The following is a 22,065-nucleotide window of genomic DNA, read 5'->3' on the forward strand; positions in this document are numbered from 1 at the left end:
ATATAGTGTATACAGACCGAGAGAGAAAAAATCAAGCTGCTAACACCAAAACTTTCCAGATTCCAGTCTAGCGTCAGAGACTCTTTACTATACTGTGAGTGCACTATCTTCGTTTTTATTCTATCAAATAAACGGATTTTAATCAGCATCAAGCACTTTGGATTTCGATTCACTTTTCCACACAAAAGGAGAGATTCCGTTTTACCCACTACAGATCATGAATTATGATCTGTTAGCCACTACATTAAGTCACATACTAGGTATATTATTACCAATATTGTATACACTATATTATTAGTTAATAATAGTGTGTTATATTAATCTAGCTTTAGTGGAGTCCTTCATTCAGTTGAGAGGTTTTTCCTTTAGCCAGAACTTTTTACTCTTACACATAGGTCCATTTCTTTGGACCTTACTTTTCTATAAACTTATTTAAATCTGTGCAAATATGGTCATCATTATTAAAACATTGGCCAACAAGGAAATAGGCATTGCTTGATATGCGTTATGGAGGGACACATATGATTATTTATATATATATATATGAGTAATATTTCACAGGTACAGAGTTTGACTATTTGCAAACATGATTACACAATAATTTTTACATTGACACTGAAATATTAGTTTTATATGAAGTTCCATACCATGTCCTGATCCATCTCGACTAATCTTGATTTTCTGAACAGACCCCAAAGAAACAGCTTGAATGATAAATATATCAACCTAAAAAATATGTAAACATCTACATTATATTTGTTATCACATTAATATGGGTTTCTAATTGAATAACCCCAACCTGCAGATTCTAGGATAACTGTAACAGACTGAAATGGATGTATTACTAGCCAGGTTTAACGTACATGGGAGAGGAAATGTAGTAAAATACAAGCCTAGGTCAGGATAACAGAGAGACTGCAAAAACGAGAACTAGCCAGACTCAGATATGTCAGTAGTACAAGTAAACAAGTCAGAAAAGGGTTACAGAGAAACTCAGGGTCAGGAACAAAGCTGAGGTCAGTGACAGAAATATCATAAAGTAACAAGAAATGCACTAAAGGGTACTGAGAACAGAAACCACATTAATGCACAGTAAATGGGACCAGAGGAGTTTAAATACTGCTGTGATGTGTGATAGGTCCATGTCACGTCTGCGACCCATGAACATGCGTTAACGGGGTGGCTGGACTGACATGGACCAATCTAAGCCAGAAATGACATTATGTCCTGTGTGTCTTTAAAGACGTGCTCCAAATGCTGGGACTCGGTCTGCACAGATGGTTTTCTCATCCTGCCTGCGTGGCCTGTTCTGAGGTTTGTGATCAAGGACCAGGTAAGTATCACTACAGTAATAGGTATATAATACACTGATCAGTCACAACATTAAAACCATGTGCCTAATGTATCATGAAGGTCTCCCTCATGCTGCCAAAACAGCTCTGATGTGTTGAGGCATGGACTCCACAAGACCTCTGAACATGTCCTGTAGTATCTGGCACCAAGACATTTTGATTGAGATCTGGAGAATTTGGAGGCAAAGGCAACTTGTTGAACACTTTGTTGTGTTATTTCATAATTTTTGGAATGTGGCTTTGTACATTATCCTGCTGATAGGCCACTGTCAGGGAATAACATTGCAATGAAGCGTTGTGCATGATCTACAAAAATCTCTACATAGAGTTAATATTCATATGATCGCCAGGATTCAAAGTTTCCCAGCAGATTATTGCCTAGAGCATACCAGTTCCTCTGCAGGTCTGCCTTCTTCCCATAGTGCATCCTGCAACTATCTCTTCTGCAGATAAACGCACCAGGCCATCCACATGATATAAAAGAAAATGTGATTCATCAGACCAGGCAACCTTCTTCCATTGCTCCATTGGTCAGTTCTGACACTCACATCACTATAAAAGGCACTTTCAGCAGTGGACAGGGTCATCATTGGTACTCTAACTGGCCTTGAGCTACGCAGCCTCATATGCAGAAAACTGCAAAGCACTGTATGTTCTAACACCTTTCTTTCAAGGCCAGTGTGACAAACGCTCCTTACCCTGGACATTTGTCACGAACTCCTGGAGGAGCCTGCTAGCTAGCCTCCTGCCCAAGGGCTATGGGCCACATACAAAGACCCTGTTCTGAAGTTAAATCTCCCCACCCACCATTACCAGCTTTCCCTGGGTGCCTGGGACTAAGGGGAACAAACACTACCTAAGAGCCAAGCGGAGCACCCCGTATTGTGGCCACAGGAGCTCCCGAAAGTTGACCGGCAAAAGCACCAAACGCCCTGGAGCTGTTTTAGGCATAGGACCATGTGTGCGGCCGGTCAGAACTTTGACACGGTGGCGTTTCCCCTACACTGCATGGATCTGAGCGCTATTTGGATAACTTGGGCGCTCAGGTCCAAGATATCCAGGGATATAACATTTGTGGGGGTACCTATATGATTGTTATGTATTTTTATGTGTTTTCTTAGGTCAGTCACTGTAAATTGTAGCCATTTTGTGGGAGTGTTCTGGGCATGTTCTCCATCCTCCTGCTTTTGTATATAAGTGGGCCAGTTGGCCAGATTAAACACATTCGTTTCTACCCTTCATTAACTCTAGGCTGATGTTTGGGGAATTGGGAGCTATAATCACTGTTTCACTGAGGATTTGGGAGAACTACAGCGGATATACTCAGCCGGAGTATAGGTGATCCGTTACAGCCAGCATTGGACCACAAGGGCTAGCCTTCGCACTCCATGTGCATTGATGAGCCTTGGGCACCCATGTTCCTGACACCGGTTCACCAGTTGTCCTTCCTTGCTCAACTTTTGGTAGGTACTAACCACTGCATACCAGGAACACTTCACAATACTTGCCATTTTGGAAATGTTCTGATCCACTTGTCTAACCATCACTATTTGCCTTTGTCAGAGTCACTCAGATCTTTTCGCTTGCCCATTTTTCCTGCTTCCATCACATAAAATACAAGAAGTGACTTCCCACTTGCTTTCTAATATAGCCCACCCCTTGACAGGTGCTATTGTAACGATATGATCCATGTAATCCACTTCACCTGTCAGTGGTTATACTGTTCTGTCTGATCGGTGTATTTATAATGGATGGCACTTAATGGGAAATAACAATAACATAATCCCTGGTTATATTAACTAAGAAATTCTTGTTGGTTGGAGTTCAAAAATGTGGAGCAATCACATCATAGAAACATGTTGCTGATTCCTATCACTATATCCAAAAAAGCTAACCAAACCAGGAAGTAACAGGAGCTGTTGTCTGCTTCAAAAGCCAGGGGGCGTAACCAGTATTATTTATAAAGGTGTTAATTTCTATTGAAATCTGCACTATTTACAAAATGAAATAAAGAGGGCACACTCTTCACACATAAAGCTTTTCAGCAAGCTTAAGTGCTTTAGTAGTCTGGAGTGTCCCTTTAAAATCTGCATACAATATTTTCCTAGGAACCTTTGTTTTATTTTAGTTACATATAACAAACAATGTTTACACATTCATATTGTTGGTACCTTGTTACTTCCATCTGTAATGTGCATCTGCTAAGAAGGCACAAAAAATGCAGCTATTGGCCTATTTAAATGATTCAACAGTGGGCATGAAAGCAACAGTAGGACTAAAACATCAAATGCGTTACCTGTTCTTTCCGAAACATGGCTTTGTGATTTTGGGACCTGTGCAGCTTTCGTTTTCCAGAATCTCCTCTTCTTCCAATTATATTTATATAAATATTTGAGTCTATGCCAGGACTGGAAAGAGCTCCTGTGTAAACGTGAATTTCATAATCCAAAACTAAAATAAAAACCAAAAAATAAAGAAATTGTATATTTTCACAGTGAATAGGGCAACCAGAAATGCTACAATCTATATAGTAATGCATTAAATAGTAATTTGTACCCAATAGGGATTGAAATTTTGATAATATTTCTTTTAATGCATACTGTGAAATATCTCCTAAAATTAAGTGGGGCTGTCAAGGCACAGTGCAGCTTACAATGCAGATTGCCTTAAAGGACCACTATAGGCACCCAGACCACTTCAGCTTAATTAAGTGGTCTGGGTGCCTGGTCCAGCTATGGTTAACCCTTTTTTTTAATAACCATAGCAGTTTCAGAGAAACTGCTATGTTTATACTGAGGGGTAATCCAGCCTCCAGAGCCTCTAGTGGCTGTCTCATTGACAGCCGCTAAAGGCGCTTGCGTGCTTCTCACTGTGAAAATCACAGTGAGAAGACGCCAGCGTCCATAGGAAAGCATTGTAAATGCTTTCCTATGAGACTGGCTGAATGCACACGCGGCTCCTGCCGCGCATGCGCATTCAGCCGATGACGTCGCGAGGAAGGAGGAGAGGAGGAGGAAAGCTCCCAGCCCGGCGCTGGAGAAAGGTAATATTTTAACCCCTTCCACCCCCTAGAGCCCGGCGGGAGGGGGTCCCTGAGGGTGGGGGCACCCTCAGGACACTATAGTGCCAGGAAAACGAGTATGTTTTCCTGGCACTATAGTGGTCCTTTAATATCATCTTATGCCATGCACTTTGAAGAAATGACTAAAAAAGATGATTCCTGACCTAAACGGCATGCATATAGAACATTATGGGAAATGCATGACCGTAAACTAGTGGAGAGACTGACTGATCATATGCTTTGTGGTAGAATAATAGACTGCCATATACCAGTAATATTTTCAACCTATAATTTTGTAGTATACTTTCTTTTATAAAATTATCAAGTTTACCAAATATGAAATTCAAAATTCAAAAACTTGGCATTCAAATGTCTTCTTTACACACTTAAACATTGAGATGCACAAGTTCCAAATTACATACGTGGCAGTGGACGACCTCCATTTATTGTCAGAGCAAGTTCTCTCCATGTGTCCCCATCATCCTTATCCTCTGCAAGCCATCGGTTCATTGGTAAATATAATTCTTCTTCTGATCGTAGGTTTTGAAGTCTCATCCCTTCCAGATACCAATTAGGATTTTCCCCTGAATTGTCATGGCCAATGCGTATTTTATATGGTTTATCCACATGATTTAGGTTAACCTTTAAGAAATGCAAAAATAAAATGTAAAATAATGTATTGATAGACAGACAGACAAATTGATAGACATGGAAATAGATACACTGTGAGACAAAAAAACAATACTTTTTGACCAGACATATGAAAATGTTCTAGTATAGTCACTGATGTGAATTGTCAGGAATTGAAAATTTTGGGCTGAATACCTGAATTATAAATATGATATATATACACTATAGCCACACAGACCACTTCCTCTCATTAAAGTGGCCTGGGTGCACTGCCCCGGTCTCTGTCCCCTTAATCCTTCATGTAAAACATGATGTTTTTTCAGCCTGGCTGACATTGGTATGGGTCGATGTCCAGCATGTATGTCATTTTCTATAGTTGCGCATGGAGCTCATATAAACTTATTGAGTACTGTACATACACCTATACTCAGTCTGGCTTTCCCTCCCTCTCCCTCACTCGGTGCTAGATATCTATCTGTGCAGAGAGGCTGACAGTTAGAGAGGCTGCAGCATGGTTTTCTGTACCGAGAGGGAAGAGCTCCGGCTGTACACCTGAAGGGAGCCTATGTGCAGGGCCGGACTGGCCCACCGGGATACCGGGAAATTTCCCGGTGGGCCGTAGACTTGGGGCTGGCAGTGCAGCACCTGAAAAAATATTTTTTCCTCCTCTGAGTTTTGTTTTGGGGCTGGGGCAGATAATTACCGAGGTGGCTGCTAGAGGCTGGTACACAGACAGAGGTAGCAGCCATCTGCAGCAGGGAGGAGTGAGAGCCTCCCACACATTGCCAGTCTCTCTGCACGGCCAGTCTGGTAGGATCCAACCCCTGCATTGGAGCTCCACCCCCAGCCTCAGCCTGGTGACCTTTCACACAGGAAGAGAAAGCATATCATGAAGGAACCTCACACCAAGCTTAGAATACACACTGCCAGTGACAGGTAATTGTATGAGTGACACTGAAAGAGTGAAAGAGTGAAAGAGTGAGAGAGAGAGAGAGAGAGAGAGAGTGTGTGTGTGTGTGTATCAGCTAGCTTGTAGTGTGCTTGTGTGTATCAGCTAGCTTGTAGTGTGCTTGTGTGTGTATCAGCTAGCTTGTAGTGTGCTTGTGTGTATCAGTGAGCTTGTAGTGTGCTTGTGTGTATATCAGCTAGCTTGAAGTGTGCTTGTGTGTATCAGCTAGCTTGTAGTGTGCTTGTGTGTATCAGCTAGCTTGTAGTGTGCTTGTGTGTATCAGCTAGCTTGTAGTGTGCTTGTGTGTATCAGTGAGCTTGTAGTGTGCTTGTGTGTATCAGTGAGCTTGTAGTGTGCTTGTGTGTGTATCAGCTAGCTTGTAGTGTGCTTGTGTGTATCAGTGAGCTTGTAGTGTGCTTGTGTGTGTATCAGCTAGCTTGTAGTGTGCTTGTGTGTATCAGTGAGCTTGTAGTGTGCTTGTGTGTGTATCAGCTAGCTTGAAGTGTGCTTGTGTGTATCAGTGAGCTTGTAGTGTGCTTGTGTTTGTATCAGCTAGCTTGAAGTGTGCTTGTGTGTATCAGCTAGCTTGTAGTGTGCTTGTGTGTATCAGTGAGCTTGTAGTGTGCTTGTGTGTATCAGCTAGCTTGTAGTGTGCTTGTGTGTATCAGCTAGCTTGTAGTGTGCTTGTGTGTATCAGTGAGCTTGTAGTGTGCTTGTGTGTATCAGTGAGCTTGTAGTGTGCTTGTGTGTGTATCAGCTAGCTTGAAGTGTGCTTGTGTGTATCAGCTAGCTTGTAGTGTGCTTGTGTTTGTATCAGCTAGCTTGAAATGTGCTTGTGTGTATCAGCTAGCTTGTAGTGTGCTTGTGTGTATCAGTGAGCTTGTAGTGTGCTTGTGTGTATCAGCTAGCTTGTAGTGTGTGTGTGTGTGTATCAATGAGCTTGTAGTGTGCTTGTGTGTTTATCAATGAGCTTGTAGTGTGCTTGTGTGTGTATCAGCTAGCTTGTAGTATGCTTGTGTGTATCAGTGAGCTTGTAGTGTGCTTGTGTGTATCAGTGAGCTTGTAGTGTGCTTGTGTGTATCAGCTAGCTTGTAATGTGTGTGTGTGTGTGTGTATTAGTGAGCTTGTAGTGTGCGTGTGTGTATCAGCTAGCTCGTAGTGTGCGTGTGTGTATCAATGAGCTTGTAGTGTGGTTGTGTGTGTATCCGTGAACTTGTAGTGTGCTTGTGTGTGTATCAGTGAGCTTGTAGTAAGCTTGTGTGTATCAGTGAGCTTGTAGTGGGCTTGTGTGTGTATCAGTAAGCTTGTGGGTATCAATGAGCTTGTAGTGTGCTTGTGTGTATGAACTAGCTTAGTAAGCTTGTGTTTGTCAGTGAGTTTGTAGTGTGCGTGTGTATCAGTGAGCTTGCCTGTAATAAGCTTGTGTGTGTCAGTAAGTTTGACTGTTGTGAGCTTGTGTATGGGGCAGGGAGCTTGTGTGTGTTGGTGTGCTTGTCTGTAGTGAGCTTGTGTGTGTCAGTGAGCTTGCCTGTAGTAAGCTTGTGTGGGTTAGAGCAATTCTGTGTTTGTCATTAGCGAGCTTGTGTTGGTCAGAGAGGCTGTGTGTGTTGTGAGCTTGTCTGTAGTTGGGTTGTGTTTGTCTCTAGTGTGCTTGAGTGAATGTCAGTGAACGTAAGCTTGTCTGTAATGAGCTTGTGCATGGGTCAGAGAGCATTTGTGTGTATCGGTGAGCTTGTCTGTAATGAGCTTGTTTGTGTCAGTGAGCTTTTCTGTAGTCAGTGTGTGTGTGCCATTGAACTAGTGTAATTTATATATATTTATATATATATATTTTCTGAAATTATATAATTGACACACTGATGCCAATATGCTGATATCGGCATGGAGTATTTCCCTGCTTAAAGAATTTTCCCCAAGCAGAGCCAGTCACAACAGACAGGGGGCGTCCTGGAGGGTGGCGGTTATAGCACTGTAACACCCATGGATCATCTGGAGCGAGGGGCTGCAGGTAAGACAAAGTCTTCCAAAGCTAACTATGTGACACAATGAATTAGAGGGCTGGAATAATTTTTTTCCAGGGCTGCTTTCTGTTCCCAGGCCGGCCTATGTGTCTTGTTTCTGACCTGCTATATCTCCAATACAGAAAGATGCTCTAGAGCAGAGCTCCTCAACCCTCTCCTCGGGGCACAGCTAATAGTTCAGGATTTAGGGATTACCCGGGTGTGACTTAAGGGTGTTTTTTTTTTCTTAACACCTCAGACACACCCAGGTAATCCCTAAAAATACTGAATACTGAACTGTTAGGTGTGCCTTGAGGAGAGGGTGAGGAGCGCTGCTCTGGAGTGCAGTATGTGTGGAGGGGCAGTTAAAACATCATGTGAGAGTGTGTGTGTGTTACAGATCTGCACCTTACACATATCGGCAGACACCTCATTATGTATACATTTTCAGAGACTTTTTTATTTGTATATAATTACATAAACCACTCCCCTAACCTCAATTACAGCTAAACACGACAGGGGAAATTCGGGGAAATTTCCCCGAACATAGATTAAAGGGATTCCCTGCTCTGTTGCGTTTGTCTATGTTCAGGGACATTTCCCCGAACATAGAAGAATGCAGCGGAGCTGGGAATCCCTTAACTCCTCACTTACCGATCAATTCCTTTTACGACCGGGTCGTAGGAACAGAGCCCGGTCGGTAAATGAGGAGTGTCTGTATAGCGAATTTGTGTTTTCCAGGTATTGTTTTCCTACTCTTTTTACGCCTTAGTGCAGGATCGGCATTCTTCTTGTAACCTCCACAAGTATGGGACTCTCCTGTTTGTCATGGTAAGATGGCGATCACGTCAGAAACGTAGAAACATAGAATGTGACGGCAGATAAGAACCATTCGGCCCATCTAGTGTGCCCAATTTTCTAAATACTTTCATTAGTCCCTGGCCTTATCTTATTGCTAGGATAGCCTTATGCCTATGCCACACATGCTTAAACTCCTTTACTGTGTTAACCTCTACCACTTCAGCTGGAAGGCTATTCCATGCATCCACTACCCTCTCAGTAAAGTAATACTTCCTGATAATATTTTTAAACCTTTGTCCCTCTAATTTAAGACTATGTCCTCTTGTTGTGGTAGTTTTTCTAGTCTTCTCCTTTACTGTGTTGATTCCCTTTATGTATTTAAATGTTTCTATCATATCCCCCCTGTCTCATCTTTCCTCCAAGCTATACATGTTAAGATCCTTTAACCTTTCCTGGTAAGTTTTATCCTGCAATCCATGAACCAGTTTAGTAGCCCTTCTCTGAACTCTCTCTAAGGTATCAATATCCTTCTGAAGATACGGTCTCCAGTACTGCGTACAATATTCCAAGTGAGGTCTCACCAGTGTTCTGTACAATGGCATGAGCACTTCCCTCTTTCTACTGCTAATACCTCTCCCTATACAACCAAGCATTCTGCTAGCATTTCCTGCTGCTCTATTACATTGTCTGCCTACCTTTAAGTCATCAGAAATAATCACCCCTAAATCCCTTTCCTCAGATGTTGAGGTTAGGACTCTATCAAATATTCTGTACTGGGTGTTGGGTTTTTACGTGCATTATCTTGCACTTATCCACATTAAATGTCAGTTGCCACAACTCTGACCATTTTTCTAGTTTACCTAAATCATTTGCCATTTGGCTTATCCCTCCTGGAAAATCCTGGTTCTTCTCACTCAGATCACACAAATTCAGGTGTGTGATGACATCATCGCATCATCATCAGATGCGATAATGTCATCACACACCTCAATTAGTGTGATCTGAATGAGAGGAACCAGGATTTTGGCAGGCTTGGGCATTCCAAGTCTCGGTCCGATGCTGTCTGGGGTCACTTTGTTTGGTGTATGTGGTGGGAGGATAACTTATCTTCTATCTATGGAAAATCCTGGTTCCTCTCTCTCAGATCACACTAATTGAGGTGTGTGATGACATCATCGCATAATCATCAGATGCGATGATGTCATCACACACCTCAATTAGTGTGATCTGAGTAAAGGGAACCAGGATTTTGGCAGGCTTGGGCATTCCAAGCCTTGGTCTGATGCTGTCTGGGGTCACTTTGTTTGGTGTATGTGGTGGGAGGATAACTTATCTTCTATCTATATACGAAGGTATGTTTGTTTGTTTTTTGCATTTTAAAGGCATTACACATTGAAATAGGAATAGTATATCCAAAATGTCTTTGTTTATGTTTTTGGAAAAATGGCTGATGTGGTCTCCAGACATTAAACAAGATGACCTGGCTAGTAGGTCAAGACCTGAAATTGTGAGCCCTGCTTTAAACCACTTTTTAGAGCAGAGCACTTTGATAATTAACCCCCAATATCTCTTAACCCATGGTTCTTTAGCATCTGTATCCAAGTCACAATTTATTAATTGATCACCCATTTTTTATAAATATATTCTGCAACCATTAACCAGAAATAAACTAAATGTAAACTACCCAGGTAATAAATGTTTTTTTTATTCATGATTAGAATAACATTTTTTTTAAATGAACAAACAAAATATTTTGTTTCCATGGTAGTGTGCCTCTATAGAGTATGTGTAATGCAATAAATTAATATCATACCCCTGCATGAACCTGCAATAACAACTACAGATTACAATCTCATCTCATTATTAAAACCCATCACTGTGAATTTATTGATTCCCCTCATTATTATTCAGTTAATTCCGCATGAACTAAATTTGAAGCCAACTCAGACCTGCAATACCTACTTATTAGTAATTATTAAATTCAGGGGAAATTAAATATTAGTGTTTGCTTTATTTAACAATGTGTATAACCATGAAAGCCTGGTTTTGCTAAAGTTGCCTAGTACTTGAAATTAACAGCCCTGTTTCCACTGCATGTCGACATCACACTTTTAGTAATGCATGATACGCACATAATGAGTATCAGAACATTAGGAAAGGCACAAGAGTGCACTTTTACTTACATATACAAAGCATGATACCTCCCAACTCTGGTTTCCTGAGAAGTGGGACGCTGACGGGATGGGGGTAAAAAGGCAGCACAAATGATAAACCGGGTGGAACTACCCGCAGAGGGGGAGAGTCCGCATAAATTACTGGCAGAAAAAAGAAAATTGGAGGACACACCAGGAACATGCATTTCTCAGTAATAGTGCTGCTGTAAAGACCAACATATATACAAAATACAGATTAAGGAACTGTGCATACACAAACATTTCTTTAAAATGTTTCAAGGCTACTTAAAATCACCTAATTTAGCAAACAAGTATGGTTATTCCATTACATCATATGACCATATCGTGTTAGGCCCACCACTACGTAACAGTATCCCAATATCAGTCGGTCCTACACTAATTTTAACATACAAGATAAGTATACTAACTGCAATACTTACTGCCTAAACTGCTGCCAGAGACTTTCATCAAATGTATACTTTCCTGTGTTCACTTCCAAAGGGGCACCTGTAGAGAAGGCGTGGGGTGCTCAACCCAAAAAGAATTTGGTCTGGATTCCAAATATACACAGAAAATAAGGAATTGATCATATGGTGTAACTGAATCCACATATTGTTTGCTAAATAGGCGATTTAAAGTAGCCTTGTAAAATGTAAAACTCTATTTTTATGTGTGCGCTGTTCCTTAATCTTTTTTTTGTATATATTTGGGTCTTTATGGAAGCACTACTACTGAGAAATGTATGCTCCAAGTGTACCCCCAAGCCCCCTTTTTTCTGTAGTGAGTTTTAATTTGGACCATAAAGATTCATCCCTTTGACTGTTAATAAGGCAGACAAGCAAAATGTTTCCTGGTGTGCAAGATCCATTTGTATAACAAGGGCCTTGATATGTTATTTTTGGGTAAGCTTTTCAAATGATTTTAATATAAACTTTTTAAATATTTTTTCAAAATATTTAAGTTTCAAACAATATATCATATATTAAGATTTAGATCAATATATCAAAACTATATATTAATATATTAAAAAAGCTTTCAAAATATTAAATCGTTTAAAATTTGTATCCAGTAACTCATTTGACAAGCTTATGAAAAAATATTACATTGAGGCCTAGGCCTCTTTCTCCACAGTTGTGTGTAAACTTATATCAGTCATTGTATAGCTGTTATCAGTATGTGATGATTGGAACTTCTACTCTCATAACCACCAGCAGGTATGTGACAAACTTAGCCATAACATCTTGTAAACCTGCCTTGTCTATCTTCACGGTTGCTTATTTGGTGCAGAAGTTCTCTCTACTGCACGATTATCTATGTGATTGTAGTAAATATTTGAGCAGTGTAACAAAGTTGTGCCACAGCAACAAACCTAGGCTACAAGAATTAGCTGGATACCACTACATGTATCCTGGGCATACCCCCTTGTAATCAATGAAGAAAAGAAGGGAGAATGCCTAAAGAACTAAAGGACTCCCTCCACTAGTGTACAAAAACTCTCCTCAATATATGAAGAATACTAATAAAAATATATACACAGTGTGCTAGGAGGTCAGCAAGTGAAAATCTGTAAAAAAAAAATAAATAAAAAAATAGTCAAATATTTCAAAAACGTAATGGTGTGTCTAACTAATAAAAAATGTCTACAGTGTTGCCTGAGCCTCTTTGCTTTATTTATATGTATATTCCATTGGAAACATGGTTATTGACTGAAAAATGAAAGTTACTAAGTGAGGACATTAGCATATAGATGTCTGGGTTGCATAGAACGATACTGAATAAACAGAGTAAGCGATTAGAAATGTCAGTGTTCCCACCCAGTGTAGATAGTGAATTGTGTTTTAAACTGCGAACCCCAGATAGGGAATAATCTTATGCACTTCGACGATGAAGAAGATCAAGCTATTAAATAAGAATCAAATGGATATTCGCTATTAAGCTGGTATTACTATTTCTGTGTATTTTGAATCATACAGGAGAGTAAAAACAAACTAAACTGAAAAGCTCATACACTTTTATCCACAATCATTCAGACTACAGGAACACATACACAAAGAAAACCAAGAGAAGGGCTGCCCTATAGTAGGGTCAGACACTCATAGTCTACAGAATCATTGTTCTTCCTATGGATAAAATTGAACTCGCCCAAGTTAGAGTTAATGTGCACTGTAACATAGTACTAAAAGGATAGAAGTAAAGCAAAATATAAAGAGTATAGCGGGGTAACCTCGTTTGCTAGTAATCCTAGCAATCTACTATATACAGGATATATGTATTCATCCTCTATATGAGAACTCTATAGGACAATTACTAAATGTACATATTCAAAAGCCTATTGTCTTGAATCTATAGTTGTTCAACTGCCATTTAAAGGCGTATAGCTAGAGGTATGTTAAGCTAGCTACTACAGATGAGTACTAGATTGCTGCTCTTGTTCCCTCTCTGCAACCCACTCTAGACAAAAGTAGGATTTGGCTACAAACTATAAAGTGCACATTGTGTTAAAATCCCAGTATGATAGGGAAAAAACAACAAAAAGAAAATGGATTTGTAACACTAGTTTTGGTGCTGGTGTGCAACCAATTATTCTTATGAGAGTTATATTCAAGGCCACTCCTACTTTATGTACGGCTTGAGGATAAGGAGTGTCTTACAATGACTTGCGGATCAAAGATCTGCCTACTTGGGCGTGTTCTTTAAGAAAATACTGAGCCTTGGCCTCACAGTTTCAACCTATCAAGGAGTCACCTACTGTGAAGAGGAGTTTGTCTCAGTAGAGCTTTGCTATGGATTTTTGCTGGAGTTATATTATGGCTCTACGAGTCAGCCAATTTGGGTGGACTAGAAGCAACTAGAAGCATTTGGAATACCCAGTTTGCTCGATTTCAATTTTGTTTCCATCATTTATCTAAAAAAAGTAAACCTCACCTCAGTTCTGTGGCCAAGTCCATGTTTTCCCCTCAGCCTGATTCTCTTTGTCCAGAGAGGACAGACTGAGGGGAGGGCAGGGTGGCATGGAGTGAGCGCTGTCAGATACCAATTTTGCAAAGAATTGACATTAGTCATTCCGGAACATTGTTTCAAAGTAAAATGCTGCACATACAGACTCCAGGCACCATAAACACTTAAAATGAATGTAAAATAAAATAAGACAAGTGCTTGGAGTAGCCCTTTAAAGTACGATATATCTTTAATGTTTTCCTCCAATTGTCAGTTTGTCATGTTTCAGTCCTAGCAGACCGTGTCTCTTATTTCACTAAACAAGAAGAGAACGAAGTCTGTCCTATATTGTATGGAGATATACCCCATATGTCAAAAGAAAACAGTTAAAAAGTTATATCTTTATTAGGTAACATAAACTGATTTATGTACACAGGGGGAGGGGGGGGGAAAGGAGACAATGAGGTGCACAGCACCTTAATCAAACAATTTAAGTAACAATAAAGTAGCACTACCTAACCCTAAGGTGGTGTACAGTGAGATGCTCAGTACTGTCCAGCGCTAGTGCTGGTTCACAATAGTAACCGTGGTCACCTGTCGGAACAAAAAATAAAATAAATAGTAATAAATCGATGGTCATGATTCAAATGAAAACACACCCGGTCTTAGTTAACCTGACCTGTCAAAGTTAGCAATTGGTACCACAAACGCGTGCAACCCACTGTCATGTAATCGGCTGAAGGCTGAAATGTCAAGGGTTTTGCTCGTAGGATCAGTGTATGTGTCAATTACTGTCCAAAGGGTGCTAACAAGTTCTGGTGTACAGGTTGGTGATACTCGTCGAGGGATATATGCCCCTAATGAGAGCCCACCGTGGCCAGAGTGCTACACGGCTTAGTCAATATCGATTATAGCAGAGCGGGGTTAGGGAGTACTGTAATTACCTCAGGGCTAAAGTGTACGTGTCCGGGGGTGTTGCTGATAGGCTCAATGAAATGAACACTATTCAAATATGCAACCAGATCCCAGTACACAAATTAGCAAATACTGACCCCCGATACAATATGGCAAGTTAGGGAGTACTGTAATTATCTCAGGGCTAAAATGTACGTGTCCGGGGGAGTTGCTGATAGGATCAATGTAATGAACACTATTAAAATATGCAACTAGAACCCAGTATACAAATTAGCGGTGCTCGTGGAGAGAGATATCCCCTTAGTAAGAGCCTTAGGTTGAGAGAATGTAGCAGAACTCGCCTGCCAATACCAAATGCTGCAGAAAGTAGCGGGGTTCGTCAATGGCCGGCCAAATATTTTGTGCACGTCTAAAATGACGAGACAGGTGTAAGATTAGCCAGGTTCCCTCCTTCTAGGGGGAAAATACAGCAATATGTGGGGAGTACAGTGCAGTGTGCTGTAACCCCTACTCTGTGCCTGTAAGGATGTTGAGGATTAAGTGTCCCGGCTGGTATAGATGTGCCAAGTAGAGAGTAAGGAGGAATGGTGCCTTCATGGGTACCGGTTATAGGAAAGAGAGAGGTAAGAAGAATAGCGGAGAGGGTACAGTGCTGAGTGCACAGGTAACCCGTCTGGGTAGTAAATACACTGAGTTCAATAGATAACTTTCAAACAGTCACCGAGGGGGCATCAGTGTAGGTGCTAGGTAATGGAAAACCCAGCTGTAAGGTCCAGTGGGGCGGGTGAAGGTCTCACCCGAAGTAAGACCTAGGTCGGTTTGAGTGTCGACAGAGTGGATATGATCTCCCGGTTGTCTTAGCCCGACGCGCGTTTCGCCTGAGTGTCACAGGCTCGTCAGGGGAAAAAGACTCCCCAGATTGAGGAGTCTTAAATAGCCCTCTCCGAGACCTCATTGGTTGCGCGAGGCCTAAGGGGGAGGGGTTAGGGGACGGTGGCCAGGAAGGCTCAAAGTAGATTGCCGGTGCTCATTCAGAAATTCCGGAATGAGGTTTAAACATATTAATGTGAAATCAGGAAAAGAAAAGAAAGAGATTGAGAATGGGTGCAAGTGTCTGCCCAAATATATAAAAGTTATTCCGGTTGTGGAAAGAAACAGATTCCAGTGTCAAGGTAAAATATTAGTAGGAATAATACTTGTGACAACAATGACAGTAACATGAGATGGTCACCTGTCAGAATGTTACCCGTTGGGGAGTTGGAGTGACAGAGAGTCATTAAATTGGGGTGAAACTATAACTCAAGGGAGGTTAGTCCATTTGATTTAGACGGAGACTCGTGTCAGGGTACCCTACTGGGAGAATGAATGGGAAAGGTACAGATTGGTGCATATAGTACCAGGAGTCTCAGAAGATAGGAGACGTTCAGTACTGTATTGGCACCAGTGATATGCACAGGATTCCAGGTGCGGGGGTCCTGGCAATGAGGAAGGTCCTCTCAGGGAGATTGTCAGGTGTCTGATGGTTGGCTCGGATGGTACCTCAATGGATGAAAGGGGTATAATTGAATTCCTCGTTCAAGCCCAGTGGGGATAGGGTCTTGAACGAGAAGATCCAATGGGACTCTTTGCGTAACAGCACCTTGTTGAAATCACCCTTTCTCAGATTTGGAAATAGTTTCTCGATGGCTTGGAAGGTTAGATTCTCAGGATTGCCTCCATGGAATTTCTGGATATGCCGTGCTACCGGGGTGGGTGTAATCATATTCTTAACTGACGTTACATGTTGAAGAATTCTGCGTTTAAATTGTTGGAACGTTTTTCCTATGTACTGCGTCCCGCAGCTACAGGTGATCAGGTAAATAATTCTTGTAGTGCTGCAGTTCACCAGTGCATTGGTTTCAACGGAGATGTGGGTTTGTGTAGATGTAACGTGTTTAGATGGTCGAATGTAGCGGCAGGCTTTACAGTGTCCACACCTGTATGTCCCTTTTGTGCCTGTTAGCCAATTGGTGGCAAGTGGGGTGGTTGCCAAATGACTACGGACCAATTGGTCTTGGAGATTCCTAGGCCTCCGAGCTGTCAGTGGCGGGTAGTCCGGTAGTACCTTGGAGAGTACTGGATTATGTAGGAGAATCGGCCAATTGTTCTTTAGAATTTTTGACATGGGTGACCAACCTTGGTCAAATGTAGCTATGCAGCGAGGGGCCTTTTGTTCTTGTGATGGTCTGTGAGATGTCAATGTGGATTTCCTGTCCAATAGGCACACACGGTGGAAAGCGTTTTTCAGCACTCTGTTAGGGTATCCAAGTTGCCTGAAGCGTAATCTTAGCGTTTGGCATTCGTCAAGGAATCTCTGGTCCACCGAGCAGTTCCGTCTCACGCGTAGGTACTGACCATACGGGATGGAGGCTTTTAATTTGAATGGATGGTGGCTGTCCCAGTGGAGTAAGCTATTCGTTGAGGTGGATTTTCTGAATAGCTCCGTTTGTATTGTGCCATCCAATGTTAGCAGGATTTTGAGATCTAGGAAGACAAGTTCATGTTCGTCAATGACATATGTTAGTTTCAAGTTAATGTCATTGTCATTAAGTCGCTTGACGAACTCCTGGAACAGGGGGACGGATCCTGACCACATTAGTAGCATATCGTCAATATACCTATGCCAACTGATGATATACTCATGGAAGTGACAGAACTGTGGTGTCATGACAACACACTGTTCCCACCACCCCAAAAATAGGTTGGCATAGGTAGGTGCACAGGCCGTCCCCATCGCAGTTCCGGAGACCTGTAAAAAGAATTGCCGTTAAACATGAAATAATTATGAGTTAGGACGAATTCAAGGATGTTAATGATAAAGTCGATCTGCCGGTCAGTGTATGCCGTGTTCTCCAAGAAGTGCCTGCAGGCCCTTAGGCCTTTGTCGTGAGGAATATTAGTGTATAGTGCCACCACGTCTAGGCTTGCTAACTGTGTATAAGGTGGGACTGTTAGATCCTGAAGTTTCAACAGAGTGGATTTGGTGTCCTGTAGGTAAGATGGTAGGGTTACCACTAGGGGATGGAGGATCTTCTCAATGAACCTGCTGGGTGATTCAGTCAAGCAATTGTTGCCGGAGACAATTGGTCTGCCTGGAGGAGGGCGGATGCCCTTGTGGATCTTTGGCAAACAATAAAACGTTGCGATGGTTGGGTTTCTGTGTGGTAAAAGGAAACGGAACTCATCTTTATTAATTATTTGGTCATCCAAAGCGTCATTCAGGAGTTTATCCAGCTCGTTTGTAAAAATCTTAGTGGGGTCAGAGGGTAGGGCCCTGTAGTGAAGTGAGTCATCAAGGTGTGCCATACACATCCCAACGTATTCTGGTCTGTTCATGAGGACTATATTGCCCCCTTTGTCTGCGGGTTTGATGACCACCGTAGTAAGTTGTTTGAGGTCTTTTAATGCTTTACGTTCCATAAAGTTCAGGTTATAGAAAGCTGGAGCTTGGTATGGTGTGGCCTCTAATTCCTTTAATGACATTTGGATGAACAGATCCACGTGGGGTGTATCCCCGAAGTTTGGGGTGAAGTAGCTTGGGGGTTTGAAGTCCGTCAGAGGTCTTGAAAGGTCATTCTCAGACAGGAGAGAGTCTAAGGTTTTTGAGAGTTCGAAGTCCTCCAGGGTAAGGCCCATTTCATTGGCCAGCAGTTGGTCCTTTTTCGCATGGAGAATATTAAGAGCTAATTTGCGGCCAAATAAATTGACATCCTTTGACCAGTTAAATTTATCACAGCTGGGGGTGGGTACAAAAGAGAGACCTCTATTGAGTAGCGTGAGGTGGTGTTGTTCAAGGTGGAAGTCAGATAGGTTAATTACTTTATTGGACACTACTGTCTTTGAGACCGATTCTGGTTCTTGTATCCCCATCGATCCCTGTCTCTCAGACGGCCCCGTTGTTGGCGGTGCTGATCCTGGTCTAAAAAAGGATTGAGTGAGGAGTTCGTAGCTGTCTGAGGGTTGCTGGTATCCGTGGGTATGGGGATATCCAGGAAAGAAACTAACTTGTCTGTAGCCTTAAGGATGCTTTTATTGGTAGGGTTCTTGTGGGTACTTGTATCTCTGGGACGGTCCGTATTCCGATTGAACGGGGATTTCCGTCTCTGTTGAGGTTGCTGGTCCTATATTGGCGTCTTTGGTACTTCGTGGACTGTCTAAATATTCTGCCGTTCTTGAAGTCCTTGAAATCTCTCTGGAATGTATTGTGTTTTTTCACTTTCAGGTGATGTCGAAAATTATTGATATTCTGCTGTAACTTATTCTCCATCTGGGTGTATAGATTGTCAGTTTTGTAGTTTTTGATTACTACAATGTCGTTTTTAAGTTTGGAATTGATTGTTTCAAAATTCATGGATTCAAGTCTGACCAGAAAGTCCATTAATCTGGAGGAACAGTCAAGTAAAATGGAATTCCATTCACTCAACTGTTCCTCCGTCTGGACCTTGTCTGGTAGTAAAATCTCAGGGCGAAGACCTCTGGGAACCAGTTTCTGTTCCAGATATTGTTTTAGACTGGTAATTTCCCAGAGGCTTCTAATCTGATCCTGATATGTTTTTTGGATACTGAAAAATGCAGTATTAATATTATCGCTAGTGACCTCATTGGATGTTAATGGGTTAGTTGAGAAGACATTAGTGATCTCGTCATGACCTAGGTTATGGTCACCTAATTGGTCCAAGAGGTCAGTCATTCAGGAGTGTATGGCAACACCGTAGTGTCAGTAGATGTTGATAAACTGTTGAGGAATCGGAATGGTATCCGGAGGATAGATTGCGGCCAAGTGGTATTAAAACCTTGAGATAATATACATATAAAGAAGGGTGGCCGGATAGTGGGCCCCAAAGGACAGAACAGGGGGTAACCCTACGTAATTGGGAGGAAAACAAGAAGAGAACGAAGTCTGTCCTATATTGTATGGAGATATACCCCATATGTCAAAAGAAAACAGTTAAAAAGTTATATCTTTATTAGGTAACATAAACTGGTACTCCTGGTACTATATGCACCAATCTGTACCTTTCCCATTCATTCTCCCAGTAGGGTACCCTGACACGAGTCTCCGTCTAAATCAAATGGACTAACCTCCCTTGAGTTATAGTTTCACCCCAATTTAATGACTCTCTGTCACTCCAACTCCCCAACGGGTAACATTCTGACAGGTGACCATCTCATGTTACTGTCATTGTTGTCACAAGTATTATTCCTACTAATATTTTACCTTGACACTGGAATCTGTTTCTTTCCACAACCGGAATAACTTTTATATATTTGGGCAGACACTTGCACCCATTCTCAATCTCTTTCTTTTCTTTTCCTGATTTCACATTAATATGTTTAAACCTCAATCCGGAATTTCTGAATGAGCACCGGCAATCTACTTTGAGCCTTCCCGGCCACCGTCCCCTAACCCCTCCCCCTTAGGCCTCGCGCAACCAATGAGGTCTCGGAGAGGGCTATTTAAGACTCCTCAATCTGGGGAGTCTTTTTCCCCTGACGAGCCTGTGACACTCAGGCGAAACGCGCGTCGGGCTAAGACAACCGGGAGATCATATCCACTCTGTCGACACTCAAACCGACCTAGGTCTTACTTCGGGTGAGACCTTCACCCGCCCCACTGGACCTTACAGCTGGGTTTTCCATTACCTAGCACCTACACTGATGCCCCCTCGGTGACTGTTTGAAAGTTATCTATTGAACTCAGTGTATTTACTACCCAGACGGGTTACCTGTGCACTCAGCACTGTACCCTCTCCGCTATTCTTCTTACCTCTCTCTTTCCTATAACCGGTACCCATGAAGGCACCATTCCTCCTTACTCTCTACTTGGCACATCTATACCAGCCGGGACACTTAATCCTCAACATCCTTACAGGCACAGATTAGGGGTTACAGCACACTGCACTGTACTCCCCACATATTGCTGTATTTTCCCCCTAGAAGGAGGGAACCCGGCTAATCTTACACCTGTCTCGTCATTTTAGACGTGCACAAAATATTTGGCCGGCCATTGACGAACCCCGCTACTTTCTGCAGCATTTGGTATTGGCAGGCGAGTTCTGCTACATTCTCTCAACCTAAGGCTCTTACTAAGGGGATATCTCTCTCCACGAGCACCGCTAATTTGTATACTGGGTTCTGGTTGCATATTTTAATAGTGTTCATTACATTGATCCTATCAGCAACTCCCCCGGACACGTACATTTTAGCCCTGAGATAATTACAGTACTCCCTAACTTGCCATATTGTATCGGGGGTCAGTATTTGCTAATTTGTGTACTGGGATCTGGTTGCATATTTGAATAGTGTTCATTTCATTGATCCTATCAGCAACACCCCCGGACACGTACACTTTAGCCCTGAGGTAATTACAGTACTCCCTAACCCCGCTCTGCTATAATCGATATTGACTAAGCCGTGTAGCACTCTGGCCACGGTGGGCTCTCATTAGGGGCATATATCCCTCGACGAGTATCACCAACCTGTACACGAGAATTTGTTAGCACCCTTTGGACAGTAATTGACACATACACTGATCCTACGAGCAAAACCCTTGATTTCAGCCTTCAGCCGATTACATGACAGTGGGTTGCACGCGTTTGTGGTACCAATTGCTAACTTTGACAGGTCAGGTTAACTAAGACCGGGTGTGTTTTCATTTGAATCACGACCATCGATTTATTACTATTTATTTTATTTTTTGTTCCGACAGGTGACCACGGTTACTATTGTGAACCAGCACTAGCGCTGGACAGTACTGAGCATCTCACTGTACACCACCTTAGGGTTAGGTAGTGCTACTTTATTGTTACTTAAATTGTTTGATTAAGGTGCTGTGCACCTCATTGTCTCCTTTCCCCCCCCCCTCCCCCTGTGTACATAAATCAGTTTATGTTACCTAATAAAGATATAACTTTTTAACTGTTTTCTTTTGACATATGGGGTATATCTCCATACAATATAGGACAGACTTCGTTCTCTTCTTGTTTTCCTCCCAATTACGTAGGGTTACCCCCTGTTCTGTCCTTTGGGACCCACTATCCGGCCACCCTTCTTTATATATATCTTATTTCACTAATTTACTTTCCTTTTGCTTCCTATCTCATGTCTCATATTTTGCCTTAATTGTTTTTTGTGTCTGTTTGACATGTTTTGCAGGCCATTCCAGAACTTTTGGTTCTGTTTGATAACAGTTTCTGAATTTCAGCAG

General features: G+C 42.0%; 1 protein-coding gene across 1 annotated transcript in view; it reads right to left on the reverse strand.

Moving 5' to 3' along the window:
• RP1 (RP1 axonemal microtubule associated) overlaps window positions 1-22,065 on the reverse strand; it is a 351,147-nt gene that overhangs the window by 162,141 nt on the left and 166,941 nt on the right. The window contains exons 26-28 of the mRNA XM_063451391.1: window positions 4,836-5,055; window positions 3,649-3,803; window positions 648-726 (exon numbers count right to left, since the gene is read on the reverse strand). Of these exons, the coding sequence (XP_063307461.1) occupies window positions 648-726; window positions 3,649-3,803; window positions 4,836-5,055 (454 nt within the window). The remainder of the gene's footprint in view (window positions 1-647; window positions 727-3,648; window positions 3,804-4,835; window positions 5,056-22,065) is intronic.

Source organism: Pelobates fuscus, chromosome 4, assembly GCF_036172605.1.
Source record: "Pelobates fuscus isolate aPelFus1 chromosome 4, aPelFus1.pri, whole genome shotgun sequence".
NCBI lineage: Eukaryota > Metazoa > Chordata > Amphibia > Anura > Pelobatidae > Pelobates > Pelobates fuscus.